The following is a 21037-nucleotide window of genomic DNA, read 5'->3' on the forward strand; positions in this document are numbered from 1 at the left end:
TTATTTATTTGACAGCGACACAGCAAGAGAGCGAACACAAGCAGGGGGAGTGGGAGAGGGAGAAGCAGGCTTTCTGCTGAGTAGGGAGCCCGATGTGGGGCTCGATGCCAGGACCCTGGGATCATGACCTGAGCTGAGGGCAGATCAGACGTTATTAACAACTGAGCCACCCAGGTGCCCTATGATTTATGTGCATTTTAATTTTTAGGCATTTTCACCAGAAAGTTCTTTTCTTTGGTTTAAGAGGCTACTGGTCATCTCAGTCTGCTGGTAAAAGAGCTAGAGAGGAAATCATGGGGTAAATGAGATATTTAACTTTTTTGTAGTTATTTGTTGTATGATTAGATTAAAACTAACTATGGTGGGGCGCCTGGGTGGCTCAGTGGGTTAAGCCGCTGCCTTCGGCTCAGGTCATGATTTCGGGGTCCTGGGATTGAGTCCCGCATTGGGCTCTCTGCTCAGCAGGGAGCCTGCTTCCTTCTCTCTCTCTGCCTGCCTCTCTGCCTACTTGTGATCTGTGTCTGTCAAATAAATAAAGTCTTTAAAAAAAAAAAAAAAAACTAACTATGGTGACTTCACCCCTTTCAATGGAATAAAAGTGTAGGACTCAAACACTCTGTGTGTGCTCACAGACTTCACAAGTCTGTGAATAAAAGCAATCTCCATGACCAGCTTTGTTATTTCCTTGGCAGAGACACTAAATTTTAGGATCAAGAAATTTTGAAAGAATTAGATTCTTAGGAGTAATTACTATTTGTAAAGAAGTTCCAGCAGGGGGCGCCTGGGTGGCTCAGTGGGTTAAAGCCTCTGCCTTCCGCCCAGGTCATGATCTCAGGGTCCTGGGATCAAGCCCCGCATCGGGCTCTCTGCTCAGCAGGAAGCCTGCTTCCTCCTCTCAGTCTGCCTCTCTGCCTACTTGCAATCTGTCTGTCAAATAAATAAATAAAATCTTAAAAAAAAAAAAGTTCCAGCAGACAGAACTTGTGTACAAAAGTTGTTTTTTTATTAAGGCACAATTTGCATACAGTGAAATGTACATAATTTGTTCGTCAAGAGGGTACAATTACGTAGAAACGCACGTCAACATACAGAACATTTCCATCACCCCAAAAAGTTCCATTGTGTCCCTTTCCAATCCATTCCTCCTCCCAGCCAAGCTGACCCCTGTTCGGTTGTACACTCGTTTTCTCTGGGTTCGAGCTCCACATAAACAGAATCACTAGGCACCCAACTGTCTTCTTTCAGGAAACATGCTTTTGAGATTAATCACGTTGTGTCTTTCCGTAGTTAATTCTCTATCGCCAAGTAACATTCTATTTTATGAATATCCTAGATTTTTTTTTAATCCCTCCTTGAAGGGAGATTTAATTTTGTTTCCCATAAGGATTCTGTCATCTTGGTTGCAAATACAACCTTCTTTGAATTATCATTAGAAATGCAAACAAATACATAACCAGACAGAAAAGTTTCAGCTTTTATCTGCTTTTATTACCAAACAGATCATTTTGTCCCCCTAAAAGGTGGTGAAATGACACAAGCTCCCTTCTGATCCTGTCAGTCCTGAATGCTTTCTCCACTGCGTGCCCTTGGGCGAGCCATGCCTGTTCCCAAGCAGGACTGTCCCCACAGACTTGTGCTGCCAGGGCAAATTACCCAGACTCATACCTCTACTAATCAACTCCTTCAACCCTCAGGACCAAGTCCTTTTTTTTTTTTTTTGTTCCTTGTTCAGCTGACTGACTTTCTTGAATTATGTTCATGAATAACCTTTAAAAAGTTCTTTTACTGACCTTTTATTGATGACCTCCCATGATAAACCTGACAGCGGCTACTTGAAAACCTTCCTAATTTGAGTAAAGATGTACTGAACTGTTAAGGAATCAAGCAGGTATATACCAGTGTGAACACGGTCCCCCAAGAACTTGTCAGCTGCCGATCTTCCATGCCAAGAGACAAGTGGTACTGATAACCTGTTCCGCAGAAGTCTAGAAATCACTTTTCAGATTGGCCTGAATATGACATTCCTCAATGGATGTAATTCCTCTAGACTGGGGCTGGCTGGATTGCAAAGTTTTCTTCCTAAGTTGTGTCCAAGGAGGGGCCGAGTGACTCAGTGTACCGGTGGTGCTCACCCAGCCCCACCGCTGCTGGAAGCCCCCTAACTGCCCGAGACTTCGCTGCTCTCCCGCTTTCTCTTCCCCAGCGCCCTCCCGGGTTTCTTTAGAAAACTGAGTCCAATGACAATGTCTTAAGTCTTGACTAACGGGCCAGTTCTCCCCTGCCAGAACGCAGGTGCACCTCCTCCCCTCTTTCAGCGGCTAAGATGCACAGTTCACCTCCAATCCATTCAATCATCATATGTCCAGCTCGGGGCAAGTCTTGTGCTATTATGTGTGTGCTGGGCGCTATGCAGGTGATTGCCATCTCGCTGAATCCTCTAACGATTCTGGAGAACCAGCGCTCACCTACAAAAGGACGAAAGGGAGTGAGCAGGGAAAGTACGGGAAGGCTGGCACTGTCTTAAGAGCACATGGGAAGCACAAAGACCGCTCCTGGAGGAGGGAGTGAAGACAGTGGACCGGGAAGAGCCACGCTGGGAGCAAGCGTCTGTTCCCTGCGTGCCAGGTGAGCCCTGTGTGTACCCCTGGTTCTCGCGGAACAAGCAGATCCTACCAGGGCAGTGTAGGGCACTGACTCTAGAAAGAACTCTCACAACTGCTGTCCTCTCGATTTGTGAGCCACCCGCATCCACGCGGTACTCGGGTCCCGACAACGCAGTTCACAGTGGGCCTCACACCCTCCCCCGCCTCAGCTCACCCTGGGAACTCACGCTGCTAGGTGCGCACACACAAGTTGGGCACTGGGGACCCGAAGTCCCGTGAGGCCACGGAGGTTCAGTCTATGGGGAAACCAAAGATGCTAACAAGTAATTCAATAATGCCACTAGAGAGACGAGGCAGGGTCATTAAGCATGCTATCCCTGGTGCTGAAAAACTGAGACCCTAACGAAGTCCTTGGGACACAAAAACACGGTCATTTACCCTCCTGGTCGAGGTGACACACATCTTTCCTCCGCCTCTGCTATCACTCATAATCCTTCCACCGAAACGGCTTTCTGTGAGCTCACTGTGACCCCCCTGCCCACCAGCATGGCCTTATTCAGTATGTCTTCCCAATTTCCTCAGTACTGACATGCAGTCACCCTGTCCCGGCATCTCCGCTCCTCCAGAGGGAACGCAACACCCTCCTGGTTTCTCAGGCTCCGACAGTGGTTCCTTTCCTCCTGTCCCCAAACTGTGGGGCTCTGCACAGCCCTGCTCTTGCCCTGTCCCACTTTGTGTGCGCTCATCCGTCCACAGCTATAACCTTCCAAACTTCCTTCTTTCCTTCAAGAACCTTCTCTCCCACGGTCCAGATCCTGGATGTGCCCCTGGAATGTCAAGCTCAAAATACTGAAAAAGAATCTCGTATTTTCTTTCCAAATCTGTTCCTCCTGCCATCCCAAGTTCTACTAACCACCACTCATGTGCCCAAGTATTCAGAATTTGGGAGTAATCTGAATTTCCCTCCTAAAATATCCAATTTTGGGTCAGATCTTTTTCTTTTTTTTAAAGTAAGCTCCGTGCCAATTTGTGCTGTGGGCAGCACAATACGGGGCTTGAACTCACAGCCCCGAGATCATAAGCAGAGCCGAGATCGACAGTCAGACAGATGCTCAACCGACGGAGCCACCCAGGTGCCCTTTCGGTCAAGTCTTACACTTTGTCCTCGCTGCTGCTCCCCCCCTCAGACTTCAGTACCTAGAAGACCACAGTGCTTTCCTGTAAGCCCTGTCTCGGTCATTCCAATGCATTATTTATTCTTTAAAGAAATACCAATTATGTATTATGTATGGGGCTCTCCCCGACCCTCTGAAAGCTTATCCTCCAACGGGACAGCCAATGACGGGGCAGCAGCTGCGGAGGTGGCAGTGTTCGGGGAAGAAGTTAGGGCGCGTGGGAAGGTATGAAGACAGAGAGGAAGGTGTGGAGCCGAAAGCGGGATCTCCAAGGAGTGGGGGCCGTGTGTGAAGTCAGGGACATGGGAGGGAGGCACCAACTGAAGCCCGCCTGACATGTGGATGACCGTGTAGACAACCGTGTAATTTATTGTTCAAACGGAGACACTTTTTTTCAGGACGAATACTAAACTAGATAGGATACCAGATAACAGACGCCAAGTCTGATATATGTGAGGCGTGCGGCGCGATCTGTACCTCATCCTCACAACGACGAGGCCACGGAGGTGGTCAAGCATGATCGGCTTTGATAGGGTCAGATCTGCAGGTTACAAGGAAAACTGAAGAGGGCAGGGAACGGAGTAAGATGCACAAATGGAGACGGGAAGACGAGTTAGCAGTCTGAGGAAAACAGGATGCCGGCTGCACTACAAGATGGCAGGGGTAGAAAGAATTAGATAAATACAAGAGACATTTAAAAGGGATACACAAGTCTTTGCTGTTGACTGTGTCGGGGCGAGAAGAGTTAAGGATGACTCCCATATGCTGGCTGCGGCAACTAGGCAGCTGGTGGTGCCAATGACTGAGACAGAAAACACGGGACACGCAGGTCTGTGGGACCTGCTAGGCATGAGGTCTCCCCGGGATCTCTGCGTCAACACAGTGGATGGGTTTGAAGACAGAAGGTCTACAAATTCCCATTAGCTATCTATGATGGATAACGAATTACCCCAAATTTAGTGCCTTAAAATAACAAACACCTAGTGCCTCACAGTTTCTGTGGGTCAGGAGGCAGCACAGCTAGGTTCTGGCTAAGGGTCTCTCGAGAGTTGGGGTGCCTGGGTGACTCAATTAAGCAACTGTCTTCAGCTCAGGTCATGATCCAGGCCCTGCACTGGCTCCCTGCTCAGCGGGGAGTCTGCTTTCCCTCCCTCTTTCTGCCCCTACTCGACTCCGTCTCTCTCTTTCTCTCTCACATAAATAAGATCTTTTTTTTTTAAAGATTTTATTTGTTTATTTGACAGAGAGAGAGAGATCACAAGTAGACAGAGAGGCAGGCAGAGAGAGAGAGGAGAAAGCAGGCTCCACGCTGAGCAGAGAGCCCGATGTGGGGGTCGATCCCAGGACCCTGACATCATGACCTGAGCCGAAGGCAGAGCTTAACCCACTGAGCCACCCAGGCGCCCCTCACATAAATAAAATCTTAAAAAAAAAGTTTCTGATCGTCTCAAGGTTCAACTCCTCGAGGATCCACTTCTGTGCTCACTCCCGTGGTTGCAGCAGGCTGAGTGGCGTCAGGACAGAGTGGCTGGCTTCACCCAGAGCAAACACTTTGAACATAACAAAAGAGAGGGAGGGACAGAGAGATGCAGGGGGAAAAATACTCAAGGTGGAAACTACAGTCTGCTGTGTCCTATCTGATAGAAACAAGTCACACCCGAAGGGAAGGGAATGAAGCACCATCACTTAAATATCCAAGAATTTCTGGACATGTGTCCTATTTTTTATATCACCACAATATCACAGCCAGATTATGAACTTTCCCAAAGCCTAGTGATGAATTAGGCCACCTCTTCTTCTTCCCTACCACCAGCTCAAAAACCACATCCCTACAGACTGCTCCAAGGTCCACAGCAACCTTCAGCCCCGCAATGAATTAATTCCCAAAGCTACCATTCTAGCCTCATCTCCTATCCTCCCCTCTGCCTGTCCCAGCTCCAGCCACTTACTCCCTGCAAACACCACCGTGCTCCTTTAAGTCATGCCTTTGCTTTGGTCTACGAGTCTGGTTCTCAAACTCCAATTCAGATGTCAGATGTGACTCCCCGATCGCTCTTCTCAGAACGCTAGAAAACGCTGGCACACGGGGCCTCACACAAGAATTCAGAATACCGTGCTAAAATGACGACCCTTCGACATGAAATTCTAGAACAGATGAGCGGGAGTAGGTGCTGAAGGTTTGAAAACATTTCCTCCACAAGCTGATTACGAAGTCACTATCAGAGACCAGCAGAAGAACAGGCCTTTCTCCAGGTTTGCCAAAATGGAAGGAGCATTTTGGGGAAACGATAGACATGGAAAGCCCCCTACTTCCCTTCTTTCAGCTCTCAAAAATGTCCACAGCTAGTTGCAAAAAGACTAGAATCATCGTGTATGTGTATGTCCATTAAAATGCTCCTAAACTGTTTGCCTACACGACAGGAGGCAGGTTTGTTTTTTTTTTAAGATTTTATTTATTTATTTGACAGACAGAGATCACAAGTAGGCAGAGAGGCAGGCAGAGAGAGGAAGGAAAGCAGGCTCCCCGCCGAGCAGAGAGCCGGATGCGGGGCTCGATCCCAGGACCCTGAGATCATGACCCGAGCCGAAGGCAGCGGCTTAACCCACTGAGCCACCCAGGCGCCCCCAGGAGGCAGTTTTTAAAGATGAGGCAGAGCACTAGGTACCGACGTGGACAATCTCCAAGATACATGCATTCAGCGGAAAAGACAACGTACAGAACAGCGGGCACACTAGACTAGTATCTGCTTTCCAAAAAAATGATTAATGGCCGCCTGAGAGGCTCAGTCGGTTCAGCGTCTACCTTCTGCTCAGATCGTGATCCCCGGGTCTTGGGCTCGAGCCCCGTCTTGGGCTCCCCGCTCGGCGAGGAGCCTGCTTCCCCTTCTGTCTGCTCTCCCGGCCACTCCCCCCGCTTCTGCTCTCTATCAAATAAATACGTAAGATCTTAAAAAGGAAAGAGTAAGTTTAAACCCACGCATCCATAAAGAGGAAGAAGTATGTATTTCCTAAACGTGCCTGGCACATCCCTGGAAGGCCCCAGGACAACAGGTGGCCGCGGGGACCTCGGGGGACGCGGGGTGGGAGGGGCTTCTACCTTCTCCGGCCTCGGATTATTCCAGAGGGCACGCTTCGCCCGAGAGCTGAGGCCCAGGAGAGACCCGCGCCACCGGCCTCCGAAGGGGCAGCGGCGGGTGGCAGGCCAGGCCTCGCGCTCTCCCCGCGCCCCTCCCCCGCATCCAGGCGCTCGCTCGAGTCCCTCCGCGCAAAGTGAGAGCCAGAAGTCACCAGGAGGCTCCCGCGCCTCACGCGAGACACTGTGATCCCAGGCGCGGCCGCTAGCTCGGTTTACTTGAGCCGCCAAAACTCCGCAGCTGTGACTTCCGGGTTCTTGACCCCGCGCTCCCGGACGTGACGCGAGAGGCCGGTCCCGCCCCCCGACTTCCGGCTACGGGCCGGAGCTCGCGCGTGCGCACGGGGAGGCAGACCCAGGTACCGCGCGCATGGCTACACGAGGTGCGAGCGACATGGAGGGTTCCGCTTCCACCGCACCCTCGTCCTCAACCGCAGCTTCGGACTCCGCTCCCGCGACCCCGGCCTCCGTGGAGCAGCTGGATAAAGGACAAGTGAGTGGCCTTTTGGGGCGGGGGGCTCGGAAGCGGGGTGGCTGGGGGCTTGTGAGACGCGGGGTGCCGGTGCGGGCTTCGCGCCCCCGCGGGCGCCCCCGGAGTTTGGGGAGAGTCGCTGGGTCGAGCTGCGCTCAGCCTGCGCCCTCCTTCCTGCGCGCGGGGAGGCGCCTGCCGACCCCCAGCCCTGCGGCCTGGTCCCCCAGGTAGATTGCAGGTGCAGCCTGGGGTTCCGAGGTGAGACGCACCTGGCTCTGCTTCTTTACCCGTTGACTTGGCCAGGTCGCTTAATTCTGCAAGCTCAGTGACCTCGGGTCTAAGAGGGCCTCGGCTGGCTTCCGCGCCTCCCGGGGATCCCAGGAGGCAAGGCCCGTGAAGAGCTGTAGCCAGGGGCCTGACCCTTGGTAAGCGCCCAGTGGGTGCTAGTTATGGCGTGTTACGCTTTTCCCGGGATCGCTGCCTCAATCATCGAGGCCGCGGGAAGCACGTTCGCACCTGGCGCGATGCCTTCACGTGGGAGAGGCTCTCTTTGGCAAGTGGGTGCTGAGCGGATACTTCGGTCGTTTCTGATGGAGTCTGATCCCAAATTGCAGGATCCTAACACAGAGGGTTGTGAAGTTGTCTATTCCAATAGTATTTGAGGAGGGGGGAAAAAGGAAAAAAGGCGAGAGGAGGGAGCAAATGCTAAGTTAGAGTGAAATTTAATTTATTTGCATATCTCCACTTTGCAGATTAGAAAGGCAGTGGAAGCTCTGTTGACACATTCCAAGTCCAGGAAAAACGCGAACGGATTGTTATTGAATGAGAATGAAAATTTCTTTTTAATGGTGGTATTGTGGAAGATTCCAAGTAAAGAACTGAGGGTCAGATTGTAAGTTCTGATTTTCTACTTTTGCCCTTGTTATCTGCTGGGTCATTCTGTAGAGCTGTAACAGTCGTGCTTTTGTTTCTGGTGGAAATTTTGGAACTTCAAATTATGAGTTGAAATATGTAATTGTGACTTTAAAAAAAAAAAACACGGGGGGGCCTGGGTGGCTCAGTGAATTAAGCCTCTGCCTTTGGCTCAAGTCATGATCTCAGGGTCCTGGGATCGAGCCCCGCATCTGGCTCTCTGCTCAGCAGGGAGCCTGCTCCCCGCCCCCCTTGCCCCCCGCCCCCCCCCACCTGACTGCCTCTCTGCCTACTTGTGATCTTTCTCTATCTCTGTCAGATAAGTAAATAAAATCTTTAAAAATAATAACAACCCCATGTGCACTACCTTGGGTGGCTTCATTATGTTTTAAGTCTCCCACATAGTAATTGATACTTTATTTGGTGGGGGAGGGCCCTGGGAAGTGGGAGAGAAAGAATCTTTTTTTTTTTTATGATTTTATTTATTTATTTGACAGAGAGAAATCACAAGTAGACAGAGAGGCAGGCAGAGAGAGAGAGAGGAAAGCAGGCTCACTGCTGAGCACAGAGCCCGATGCGTAACTCAATCCCAGGACCCTGAGATCATGACCTGAGCCGAAGGCAGCAGCTTAACCCACTGAGCCACCCAGGCGCCCCGGGAGAGAAAGAATCTTAGGCAGACTCCACACCCAGGGTGGAGCCCAGTACAGGGGTCGATCTCATAACCCTGAGATCCTGACTTGTGCCAAAATCAAGTTGGACCCGTAACCACCCAGGCACTGAGCCTGCCCCAATTGATATTCTGGACTCTGGGTATTTGTGATGGTTTACTTGAATCTTAAATCTCTTCCCTGTACCATTAAAGACTAGATATATTTTTAAATGTTCTTGGTGGAGTATTTGCTTAACTAGCGTGGACATAGTTTGTTGGAATGACAATGAATTTATGTTCTGTGGAATAGAAACATACGTTGTATCTGTTATAATGCTTGCTTTCTCTGTTCCATCTCTGTGTTTTGCAGGTCCTTGCCTCACAGTATTCGATCAGATTTGACAGATATTTGTTTACTTACCAAGGATGAACCCAACTTAACTCCTGAAAAGACGGAACGGTTTTACAAGAAGCTTTTGAACAAGCATGGGATTAAAACCATTTCTCAGGTCAGGAGCAGTTAATATCTTCAGGACAATTAAAAGATCTGAGTCAGTCCTTGAAGTGATAAGTCATACATTCCTGTACTACCTACTAACCTAGTATTTCTGTCCTAGAGATTTTATTTTTATTTATTTAGCCATTCATTCATTCATTCATTCATTCATTTTTGCATAATCTCTCCGCCCACCGTGGGGTAAGCTCACGACCCTGAGATCAAGAGTCACATGCTTCACCGACTGAGCCAGCCAGGCGCCCCTAGGAATTTAAATTTTTTTTTTAAGACTATTTATTTATTTATTTGACAGACAGAGATCACAAGTAGGCAGAGAGGCAGGCAGAGAGAGAACGGGGAAGCAGGCTCCCTGCTGAGCAGAGAGCCGGATGCGGGGCTTGATCCCAGGGATTATGAGATCCTGAGATCATGACCCAAGGCAATGGCAGAGGCTCAACCCACTGAGCCACCCAGGCGCCCCAGGAATTTAATTTTTAATCTGATTTTTTTCTTTATAATTTTCGTTGGCTTCAGTAAGGTATGTTCCATCATTTCTATGATAGATGAACTGTTAAGGTTTTGTTTGTTTGTTTTGACTTAAAAGCTAATGTGTACATCAGTAACTTTTTTTTTTTTTTTTTGAGATTTCATTTATTTATTTGAGAGAGCATAAGCCAGGGGAGAGGGAGAAACAGACTCCCCACTGAGCAGGGAGCCCAGTGCCGGGCTGGATCCCAGGACCCTGGAATCATGACCTGAGCCAAAGGCAGATGCTTAACCAACTGCTCCCCGGGTGCCCCGTTCTTAACTTTTGTATCTTTTTAAAATATTTATTTATTTATTTATTTATTTGACAGAGAGAGAGAGATCACAAGTAGGCAGAGAGAGAGGGAGAAATAGGTTCCCCACCGAGCAGAGAGCCCAATGTGGGGCTCGATCCCAGGACCCTGAGATCATGACCCGAGCCGAAGGCAGAGGCTTAAACCACTGAACCACCCAGGCACCCCCTTAACTTTTGTATCTTGAAGAGTTTCCGGAAGATGGTTCCATTAGGTCACGATCAGCACTTCCAGAACTTTCCTGGGTTTGCCTGTGACTCGGCGCCTCCCGTTGTGGTTTGTAGTTGTTGGTGTCCTTTCTTTATATGGCCGTCCCAGCTCATCAGTCTCTCTGTCCCCAGTGGTTAACATAGTGCCTGGCCCACACTTTGTGCTCTCCACCTGTTCCCTAAACTGTGGCCCTGGCACATTTTAAGATCCGGACACAAGTTATTGCTTCAGTATTTCTTTTTCTTGTTTAAGTTCTTAATTTTTTATGTTTTTCCATTTCCTTGTGTTTTTTTTTTAGATTATCCCTCTCCGAACTTTAAAAAAGGAGTATAAAGCCTATGAAGCCAAGCTCCGCCTCCTGGGCAGTTTTGACTTCTTCCTTACTGATGCGAGAATCCGGCGTCTCTTGCCGTCCCACCTGGGGAGACATTTCTACCACAGAAAGAAGTAGGTTTCTTACCAGTAACGGGGTTTGAACAGAGTAAACTTCGCAGGTGTGTATACATTCTGCTCCAAGTGCCTGTGTGTTCTTACAGAGTTCCGGTACCTGTAAACCTTCTGTCCAAGAATTTATCCAGGGAGATCAATGAGTGCATAGGTGGGACGGTCTTAAACATCTCTAAAAGTGGTTCCTGCAGGTAGGTCAAAGCTATCAGTGTGCACCTGTGTCTCGTCTTCTATCCATTTGATAATAATTGCATAAACTTTTTTTTTAACAAGATCATGTTAATGAAACCAGACCTTCTATTAAAAGTAAGGTGTATCCCTAAGAAGTACTTGGTTCTCTAGAAAAGCACCGTCCCATAGAACTTCCCACCGTGATGGAAGTGGTCTGTGTCTGGGATCTGTATAAGAGCCATGAGCACGGGGCGCTTGGATGGCTCAGTGGGTTAAAGCCTCTGCCTTCGGCTCGGGTTATGGTCTCAGGGTCTTGGGATAGAGCCCTACATTAGGCTCTCTGCTTGGTGGAGAGCCTGCTTCCTCCTCTCTATACAGCCTACTTGTGATCTCCATCTGTCAAATAAATAAATAAAATCTTTAAAAAAGAAAAGGAGTCATGAGCTGTACGTGTCTGCCGTCGCCAAGGAGCTGAATTTCTAATTGTACTTGATTTCACTTCATGTAAACTGGAATGGGCATGTGCGGCTAGTGGCACCTGTGGGTAGTGGCAAACAAGGAGGACAGAACTAACACGTAGGGAACGTCAGTGGTTCTGGGCTCTCGTGTTGCCTGGGGTCGTATTACCCGTTACAGGGGAGAGACCCCTAAGTCTTGATTTGACTTCTCGTTCAGTGATTCGTCATCTGTCCTGCCTCATCTGCTGTCTGGTGTCTCTTTGTTGTCACACTGATTTCTTCTGAACCAGAATGGCGAGCTGGGTAGAAGCCCCACACCCGGCCTCTGGGATCAGGAGAGACCTTTTGGGGAGGTGCGGCTCCCCGGGTGGACAGAGAATGTGGCTCCATCTTTTTGTATTATGCCGAGGGGCTGGTTAAGTTTGAGGACTTGGCAGATGAGCAGAAGGAGGGGATTTTTTTTTTTAATCATATGATGTATTATTAGCCCCAGGGGTACAGGTCTGTGAATCGCCAGGTTTACACACTTCACAGCACTTAGCATAGCACATACCCTCCCTAATGTCCATAACTCAACCATCCTCTCCCTGCCTCCTACCCCTGGCAACCCTCAGTTTGTTTTGTGAGATTAAGAGTCTCTTATGGTTTGTCTCCTTCCCAATCCCATCTTGTTTCATTTATTCCTTTCCTACTCCCAAACCCCCCACATTGCCTCTCAACTTCCTCATATCAGGGAGATCATATGATAATTGTCTTTCTCTGATTGACTTATTTCGCTCAGCACAATACCCTCTAGTTCCATCCATGTCGTCGCAAATGGCAAGATTTCATTTCTTTTGATGGCTGCATAGTATTCCATTGTATGTATATATACCACATCTTCTTTTTCTTTTTTTTTTTTTAAGATTTTATTTATTTATTTGACAGAGGTCACAAGTAGGCAGAGAGGTAAGCAGAGAGAGAGGGGGAAGCAGGCTCCCCGCCGAGCAGAGATCCCGATGTGGGGCTCGATCCCAGGACCCTGGGATCATGACCTGAGCCGAAGGCAGAGGCTTTAACCCACTGAGCCACCCAGGTGCCCCTGTACCACATCTTCTTTATCCATTCATCTGTTGATGGACATCTAGGTTCTTTCCGTAGTTTGGCTGTTGTGGACGTTGTTGCTATAAACATTCAGGTGCACGTGCCCCTTCAGATCACTACATTTGTATCTTTAGGATAAATACCCAGTAGTGTGATTGCTGGGTTATAGGGTAGCTCTGTTTTCAACTTTTTGAGGAACCTCCATGCTATTTTCCAGAGTGGTTGCACCAATTTGCATTCCTACCAACAGTGTAGAAGGGTTCCCCTTTCGAAGGAGGGGATTTTTAAACATATTCAGAATCATTTTGAAAAATTACCTTCTGGCTGGGGCATCTGTGGTGTGGGGTTGGGCAGCACTGGGGGGCACTGGGGCCCTTCCTCCAGATACCCCAGGTATCTGCGTGCCCAGGGCAGGGCCCATGGTAAAATGGGACCACCAGGATGTCTGGACTCTGCTTCCCCAGGGCGGTTCTGGGCTTGTCTTCTGTCTGCAGGTGGGCGGTCCCTTAACTGGTGTAGTAAAGCTGCCAGGAAGAGGTGGTGGTCAGGCCTGGGCCCGACCCCGGTTGTAGGCAGACATCAAAGTCGTGGCTCATGGGAGGTAGTCCGCGGGCAGGTCAGAGGTGTGGGGGCCTGGGATCGATGGGCAGCTGCAAGAGGGAGATGGCTCTGAGAAGGCAGAGGAAGGAGTCCCGGTCTCCTCTTTCCCTTCGGGAGAGCTGTGGGCAGTTGACGGACAGCACAGACGCCTGAACTGTACTTTGCTCTCCTTTCACACCCACCCTCCTCCCGGCTCCCCTCATTCTCTCTCTTTTCCTCTCTCCCGCCCTGTCACCTGCCGCCTCTCCTCTCTCCTTCACTGCTTGTCATCTTCCCGTCTGGGAGACCGGGGATGTGCTTGTAGCCGGCAGTGAGCACGGGGTGGGCAGAGCCCTGCGTTTGGCTGGAGCGGGTGACAGCACCAGCCCCGTCTCGTCATCATTCTGCGACTCCCGGCAGACCATGAGTTTGCCTTGCCGCTCCTGGGGTAGGGAGGACGGGGCTGGCAGGAACAGGGCCCCAGTAGCTGAGCAGTAGTGGAGCTTTCCACTTGGCTTCCGTCTACACCCCGCTTCGGCGGAAGGGATCATCTTGCCTTTGCCCCGAGGACACTGTTAAACCAGGGACAAGAACTGTCGGTCTTAGACGATGACGGCTGGGTCAGGACGGGACCGTAAAGACATAAGCATCCCTCCTAGCGGTCTTTCCTTCCAGAACAGCCCCTTCTCAGGAAAGCTTGAGGGCCAGCTGTGTGACCCATGTTTTCTAGAATGAAGGTGGAACTTCTCCAGCTCTGCCCATTGGCTGATAAGCCTCATAGGGCAGCTCCTCCATCACTGGGTCACAGTATTTCGGGAGCAGGGCATTGCTAGAACTCAAAAGATCATAATTTCCCTTTACAATATATTGAACATGGGGCGCCTGCGTGGCTCAGGTGGTTCAGCGTCTGCCTTCAGCTCAGGTCATGATCGCAGGGTCCTGGGATCAAGTCACGGGGCGGGCTCCCTGCTCAGTGGGGAATCTGTTTCTTCCTCTCTGCTGCTCTTGCTTGCTCCTGTGCTCTCTGTCTCTCTGACAAATAAATAAAATCTTAAAAAAAAAAAAATCACATGAAACTAAGCAAAACAAGTCAATCACAGAAAAAGTTACCATATGATCTCATTGATAGGTGGAATTTAAGAAACAAATCAGGATCGTAGGAAAGGGAAGGAAAAATAAGACAAAACCAGAGGGGGAGACAAACCATAAGAGACTCTTCATCACAGGAAACAAACTGAGGGTTGCTGGAGGGACGGGGGTGAGGGAGGAGGTAACTGGCTGACGGGCATGAGGGAGGGCACGTGATGCTCTGAGCACCAGGTATTATATAGGACTGATGAACCACTGACCTCAACCTCTGGAACTAATAATACACTATGTTAATTGAATTTAAATAAAATATCAGTTGTGTAAAATAACTGTGAAAACAGAAATGGTGAAACCATAAAGGACTTGAACGCTTCTACGTTTAATTTTTTTTCTCAGGATCATGTATTTATGTTTCTCCCTTATCTGCCTGTGCTGTATTTTGAAACACAAATTACTATTATTTTTTGAAGCTTTTCTGTGTAATGCTGTATTACATTTCAGTACGATCCGCGTGGGCCACACTGGAATGGAGGTTGAGCACGTTGTCGATAACATCATCACCGTGGCGAAGAGGCTTTCCCAAAAGTTGCCAGAGGTGCGGTCCCACAGGGGGCATGTCTTGACTCTTGCTCGTTTCACAGAAACGGGACCCGCACCGATCGTACCTTTCTTGTCCGTTGCAGAAGTGGGAGAGCGTGAAGCTCTTATATGTGAAAACCGAGAGGTCTGCTTCCCTGCCCGTCTTTTCCTCGTTTGTCAGCTGTCAGGATGAAGCCAAGGGCATATGCACCCCCAGTCAGAAGAAGAAGGTGAGTAGAATTTAAAATACCAGTGGGCTTCGTCACAGATAGAAACATGGCCCAGGAAGAGGAGCAGATGCCCTTCCTGCCTGACGTTCAGTGGCTGCCCAAGTGGTCCTGCTTTGCGTGCGTTGTCCCCACTCTACAGATGGGCTCCGTTAGCGGGGGCGTGAGTAAAGCGTCGCGGGTACAGGTACCTTGTGTTTATTGGTACGTTAGTTAAGGGCCCGAGTAGGCTCAGCGGGGGCCCGTGTAGAGGCAAGAGAAGCTAAGAGAAAACCGGAAGTTCATTAAGCACTTTTTTATGGGCAAAATTGACAGTTATGTGAGGCTCACAGATAACCTCTCAGTTTGGGTTTGTAGGTTTTCAGTGCTCTTGATGCTAGTGCAAAAAAAAACAAAAAACAAAATCCCAGAGATTTTTTTTTTCTTTCTTTTTTTGGCTGTTGGTTAGACCAGTCTCTTGGTTTAACACTTTTCTTTAGCCATGTTCATCGGGCTCAGTGGGGTTTTTATTTGGGTCTTACTATTTTTTTTTTCTTTTTACTTGTAGGAATAGTGTGTTTTGTTCTTTTTCAAAATGGCTTTACTTCTTTTACTTTTTTATTAACTACCCATAAATCGTTCTCCAGTTCCCGGTAATTCCTGGAACACGTTCAGCATTACTGTTTTATTGTCCGATCGTTGGAGTAGCACTGTGCCGGCGTCACAGCCGATTCTGTGGCCCTGCTGGCTCCGTGTGAACCTCTTCTCTTTACGTCGTCATCATCGCATTGGGAACATGATTGGTAGAAATAATTTGAGGTGTAGGATAGAGATGTTTCTCTAGAAGATTTCCATTTCCGTCTTTTGGGCACCACGAGGCCTTGGGCCTGGAGCTCCCTGAAATCGCATTTCAGGGCTTGAGATCCCCTGAAGGATTCCGACCCAACCATGCGGAGACTGTGCACAGCTCTGCTTCCTCTTCCTCTTCACTCCGAGAGTAACTCACAGGCCTCCCAGCTTACTGGGGGGGGCTCCTCCCAGAAACCCACTCCAGTGTAGACACTGGGATTTGATTTCTCCCCATCCACCCTCCACCCCGTTAAAATAAAACTTGGGGATCAGCAAATACCCTTGGCATAATTTGCTTCTGGGCTCACTTACCCTTTGGGTCCTTATTTTATTTTATTTTATTATTATTATTATTTAAGATTTTATTTATTTACTTGGCAGGCGGAGATCACAAGTAGGCAGAGAAGCAGGCAGAGAGAGAGGAGGAAGCAGGATCCCTGCTGAGCAGAGAGCCCGATGTGGGGCTTGATCTCAGGACCCTGGGTTCATGACCTGAGCCTAAGGCAGAGGCCTTAACCCACTGAGTCACCCAGGGGCCCTTAGGTCCTTTTTAAATGTTTTGCAGGTAGTTGGTTCCTTGATGCCTTTAAGATTTAAAAAAAAAATTATTTTTTATTTATTTTTATTTTTTTAAGGCTTATTTATTGGACAGAGAGAGATCACAAGTAGGCAGAGAGGTAGGCAGAGAGAGGGGGTGTGCAGGCTCCCCGCTGAGCAGAGAGCCTGATGCGGGCTCGATCCCAGGACCCTAAGATCATGACCTGAGCCGAAGGCAGAGGCTTTAACCCACTGAGCCACCCTGGCACCCCCCCAAATATTTGTTTTTTAAATATATTCTACCCTACCTTTTTACTTATTTTTATTGGGAAGATGACCCAGAATAACAGACTGCTGTTATCAGAAGCAAGAAATCTGCATTTTTTGCCATTTGTCCGATTCATTTGAGGACTTGGAGAAAACGTTGAAACTGCTGGTTAAAATGTTGGAACTGGGGGCGCCTGGGTGGCTCAGTGGGTTAAAGCCTCTGCCTTCAGCTCAGGTCATGATCCCAGGGTCCTGGGATCGAGCCCCACATCGGGCTCTCTGCTCAGCGGGGAGCCTGCTTCCTCCTCTCTCTCTGCCTGCCTCTCTGCCTACTTGTGATCTCTGTCTGTCAAATAAATAAAATCTTTAAAAAAAAATAAAATGTTGGAACTGCTGGTTAAAATGGGTCGGACACAGTCAGGGATGTTATTGACTGAGACTCTGTGGTTAGGACAATGGACCTCTTGCCGTGGAAACATTTTACTGCTTCCACTTAAAGCCAAAACCCTTAAGTCGGTAAAAAGTGATCAGTTGAGGGGGCTTTGGGGAAACCGTTTTATTGAGACATAAAATCACATCAGAGTACTCTATATTTGAGGATAATTCTTAACTCCCCCGTGAACAGGATCAGCTGTCACGGAAGCTCCAGCCACACACCCGGGTTTGGGAGTCCCGGCATGTAATTACCAGAGCGAGCATCCTTGGCTGCAAGTTACAGCCAAACTGGAGTTGAGGCTCACGTGCCGGTCATGGGGTTTGTTTGCTCGGAGTTAGTACACATCGAGGCACTTTGCAGAAGCTTAGGGGGCATCAGAGCTGCCCGTGCTGAGTCTCTGCTGTTTATTTGCCGACGAGTGTGTCCCTTACTGAAGTTACGCTTGGGCTTGTGTGTGTACGGTTTTTGTTTATTTTTTGTAGGAAGCAAAGAAAAAACAAAAACAAAAAGAGTATCGTGAAAAACAGAAAGAGAAGAAGAAAAACAAAAGGCTCATGAAACAGGCTGAAAAGACTCCGTCGGGCCCAGAGAAGGACGTGGATACCAAAACCAGTGGAACTGCAGCACCGGCCCCTGCCCCTGCCCCTGCCCCCCAGAAGGAGGGGTCCGGAGCCCGTGAGAAGAAAGAGGGCCGTCGAGGAAAAGCTCAGTCAAAGGTGCAGGAGGAATCCGAAGACGAGATCCCTGTGCTGGTGCCGATAGGGGAGACGCCAGCCAAAGGAAACGCGGAGGTATGGTCATTGGTTTTCATTGTAATTGTAGGAAACACTGCCCATGGTTTTAATGAGCGGGCCAGGGCAGAAACGTGGGCAGTGGTTTCATTGCTGATGGAGAGTCCTGGATCCCCCGTGTCATCAGCCTTAGGAAACTTAGCAGGGCCAGGGCCGGCTTGCATGCGTGCTCCTGAAACCTCTCCTGCACCCCACCCCCGCGGGTTCTGGAAATCCGACTGCATGGGTTTCACGGGATCGGATAAAGGAACAGAATTTTTTAACTTTTTGATTCCTTGGTATAGTTTTCCCTCATTCTCAGTGTCCGTCCAGCTAGGAGAGGGTCTGTTGAACATGAGGAGGAAGAAAGGGGATGCTAAGAGCCCGGTTGGCTGTTCTTACGCCGGTGCAGCCTGCATGTCCCTGGTGTGAGGCGTGGCCTTAGGAGGTGGGAGTGACCGTCCTAGGGCTAGCCCTGCCCTTGACTGATTGGGTACTTTGTCCGGTAGCGGCAGTCCTTAGAATTGTCAGGATGTTGGAATTTTCATGTTGGTGAAAGTACTCCTTGGCAGGTGTCCCCTGAGTTTTTAAGTCTGCTCGAAGGTAACACAAGGATCCGTGTACCCGGGAGCATTGTAATTGTTTTTGGAGAAAGCACACTGTGTGTGTTTCCAGGGGACGGGATGTGACATGTTGCAGATTGGAAGGGCGGATAGCTGACTGGCTGGTGTGTAGCTCGAGCCGTAGAAGTGTGTTCATGCGTACAGAAGTCTCCCTTCTCATTCGCCAGCGAGGTGCAGAGGAGGACATGTCATGGGCCTTTCCAGTCATTTTTATAAGTAATTTGAGATGAAGATGTTCAGTAAGAGAGTACAGAGCCCTTGGGAATGCTAATGAAGTAACTAGGAAAAGGGCATAACATTTGGCATTCATTCATTTGTTTTTAAGATTTTTTTATTGGAGAGAGAGCATGGGTAGAGGGGTGTAGAGTGAGAAGCAGGCTTCCGGCTGAGCAGGGAGCCCGACATGGGGCTCCATCCCAGGACCCCGACACCATGACCCCAGCTGAAGGCAGACACTCGACCGACTGAGCCAATCAGGTTCCTCAACATTTGACTTTTAAATGATGCACACTTCTAGGGGGAAAGTAGTAAATGATAGGTAGTTAATATGGTGTGCTGAAGTTGTCAGAGAATTTCGTTTCTTGTATTTCTTACGTTTTCCAAATTTCCCATAACAATCCTACCATCTTATATTTACTGAAAAGCAAACTTCTGCTTTGCTGGCTGTTTTTGCCTCTCTGACTTCCTCCCATATTGGACGCGTCTGTCACTAGCGTGCTGTCCAGCAGCTGTGATCTGAGCTCCGGAGGATCCCCTGGAACACGCTGCCCTCCAAGACCGTCTCAGTCTGCTTTGGGAAGCAGGGCTTCCTGACAGGCAGCCCGCGTGGTTTTTACACAGACCGTTTGGGAAACTGCTGTCCTCACCCACAGGCAAGGAATGTATACACGAAGATGGAGAAGAGTCAGGATTGGGCCACAGGCTCCCTGCGGTGCTCCCAGCGGGCACTTCTCGGCGTCTCTACGAAAGGCAAAGACGGTTCTCTGTTGACCGGACCTGGGAGAGCAGCACAGGGTCCTTGCTACCGTCCGTAATGATGGAAAACGGTTGCCTTTCAAAACTGCCTGCGAGCCAAAAAGCAAAGCCATCCCTCATCATACTGTAGTATATCCTTTTGGGGGGTGACAAGATAAAGATGACAGTTCACAGAGGGACACTTTCAGGGTTTATCTTCCCTTGGACTTAACTCTGCTTTTTCTTAGGTGCAAAAACACGCCACAGGAAAGAAGTCTCCAAAAAAGAGTCCTGCTCCCAGCACACCCCGTGGGAAGAAGAGAAAGGCTTTTCCGGGTTTGGAGACCCCAAAGGCTGTGGAGCCCAAGACCCCAGGCAGTGGCCCGGGGAAGAAGCCAAGAGTCAAAGAAGATGCAGAGAAAGAAAAAAACTCTCCACTGGGGAAAAAAGACCCAAGACAGATGACCAAAAAGCCGGGGGCCAAGTTCTTCACCACTGCTAGCAAATCTGCAAAAAAAGCTCCCCGCACTCCCAAACAGTGGCCCAAAAAGCCCAAAGTACCCCAGTCGACCTAAAAATCCAGAGACTCAGGCAGAAGGGAACATCCACATCCCCCGAAGAGCTTTTTAAAAATGCAGGGTCCTGAGCCCCACACCATGCAGTCTTCTCTGGGAGTGAGGCCCAGACTTAATATTAATATTTTTTAAAACCTCTGCAAGTAGTTCTGACATCTGTTTGTGCATGTAAGAACCAGTAGTTTTGAAGTAAATCCATTATTTAAAGTCGGTCTTCTGTGCATTTGCTAATAGGACAGAGGGAGAATACAGTGCTGCTCTGGTTATTACAGCGTGCTGTCAGCTTCTGAGCAGAGTATCGGCCTTCCCCACCTTGTTGGTTTTCCTGGAACCCCTCCGATGTGACCCTTTCCCGCCCACTTTCCACCATCTGTTCTCCGAGGCTCCTTTACGCTCGTCCGTGCAAACCCTCCCAAAGCTCGTCCGCAGGCCCGGGATGGGCCCGCTGCCGACACTCGGCTGTGGCACTTCGGAGGGAGTCTTGGTGGGTTTTTGGAATGGACCCTTGAGATCCAAAATCCAAATCATTGATTTCGGTGGCAGTCCGCCACAGCTGTGGGTCACCAAGGCAGTGTGTTCGGTGGGCGGAGCAAGGGATACATGCCTGTCTTCCTCCAGACCCGTCGTCTGCCTGCGTGCGTTTACTCACATGTACACTGTACCTTCTGCATGACTGTCCGGTAGGTGTGTTCTGAAGCAGTAAGTGACTCTTGGGGTGCTCAGCCTCTCCCTGGATTTGATAGGGGGTCCACATCCCTGGTTATAAGCCAATGGCCAGTAAAGCGTGCTTTCCAGAAAGATCTTGTGGTTCGGAAACAAGGCAAGCTCCCAGGGGTCTTCCTCCCAAGTCAGGAGCCAGACCACCTGCTTTTTTGGTACCACTAATAGATCGTAGAATTTACTTTTTAAATCACAAAAGTCT

At 49.2% G+C, this 21037-nt stretch overlaps 1 protein-coding gene and 1 long non-coding RNA gene across 2 annotated transcripts; one reads left to right on the forward strand and one right to left on the reverse strand.

Moving 5' to 3' along the window:
- Positions 1-981: 981 nt before the first annotated feature.
- LOC123933921 lies at positions 982-7150 on the reverse strand. The gene is made up of 2 exons (XR_006816706.1): positions 6876-7150; positions 982-2465 (listed from the first exon to the last, which is right to left on the reverse strand). It is a non-coding gene; the product is annotated as an uncharacterized LOC123933921 (long non-coding RNA).
- Positions 7151-7225: 75 nt separating this feature from the next.
- RSL1D1 (ribosomal L1 domain containing 1) lies at positions 7226-20322 on the forward strand. Its single transcript, XM_045993677.1, has 9 exons — positions 7226-7404; positions 8136-8275; positions 9318-9456; positions 10791-10939; positions 11029-11130; positions 14821-14914; positions 15003-15128; positions 17676-17984; positions 19789-20322. The coding sequence occupies exons 1-9, from the start codon at positions 7282-7284 to the stop codon at positions 20113-20115; spliced, it is 1509 nt and encodes a 502-aa protein (XP_045849633.1). The 5' UTR covers positions 7226-7281; the 3' UTR covers positions 20116-20322.
- Positions 20323-21037: the final 715 nt, after the last annotated feature.

Source organism: Meles meles, chromosome 21 (genome assembly GCF_922984935.1).
Source record: "Meles meles chromosome 21, mMelMel3.1 paternal haplotype, whole genome shotgun sequence".
Classification (NCBI taxonomy): Eukaryota; Metazoa; Chordata; class Mammalia; order Carnivora; family Mustelidae; genus Meles; species Meles meles.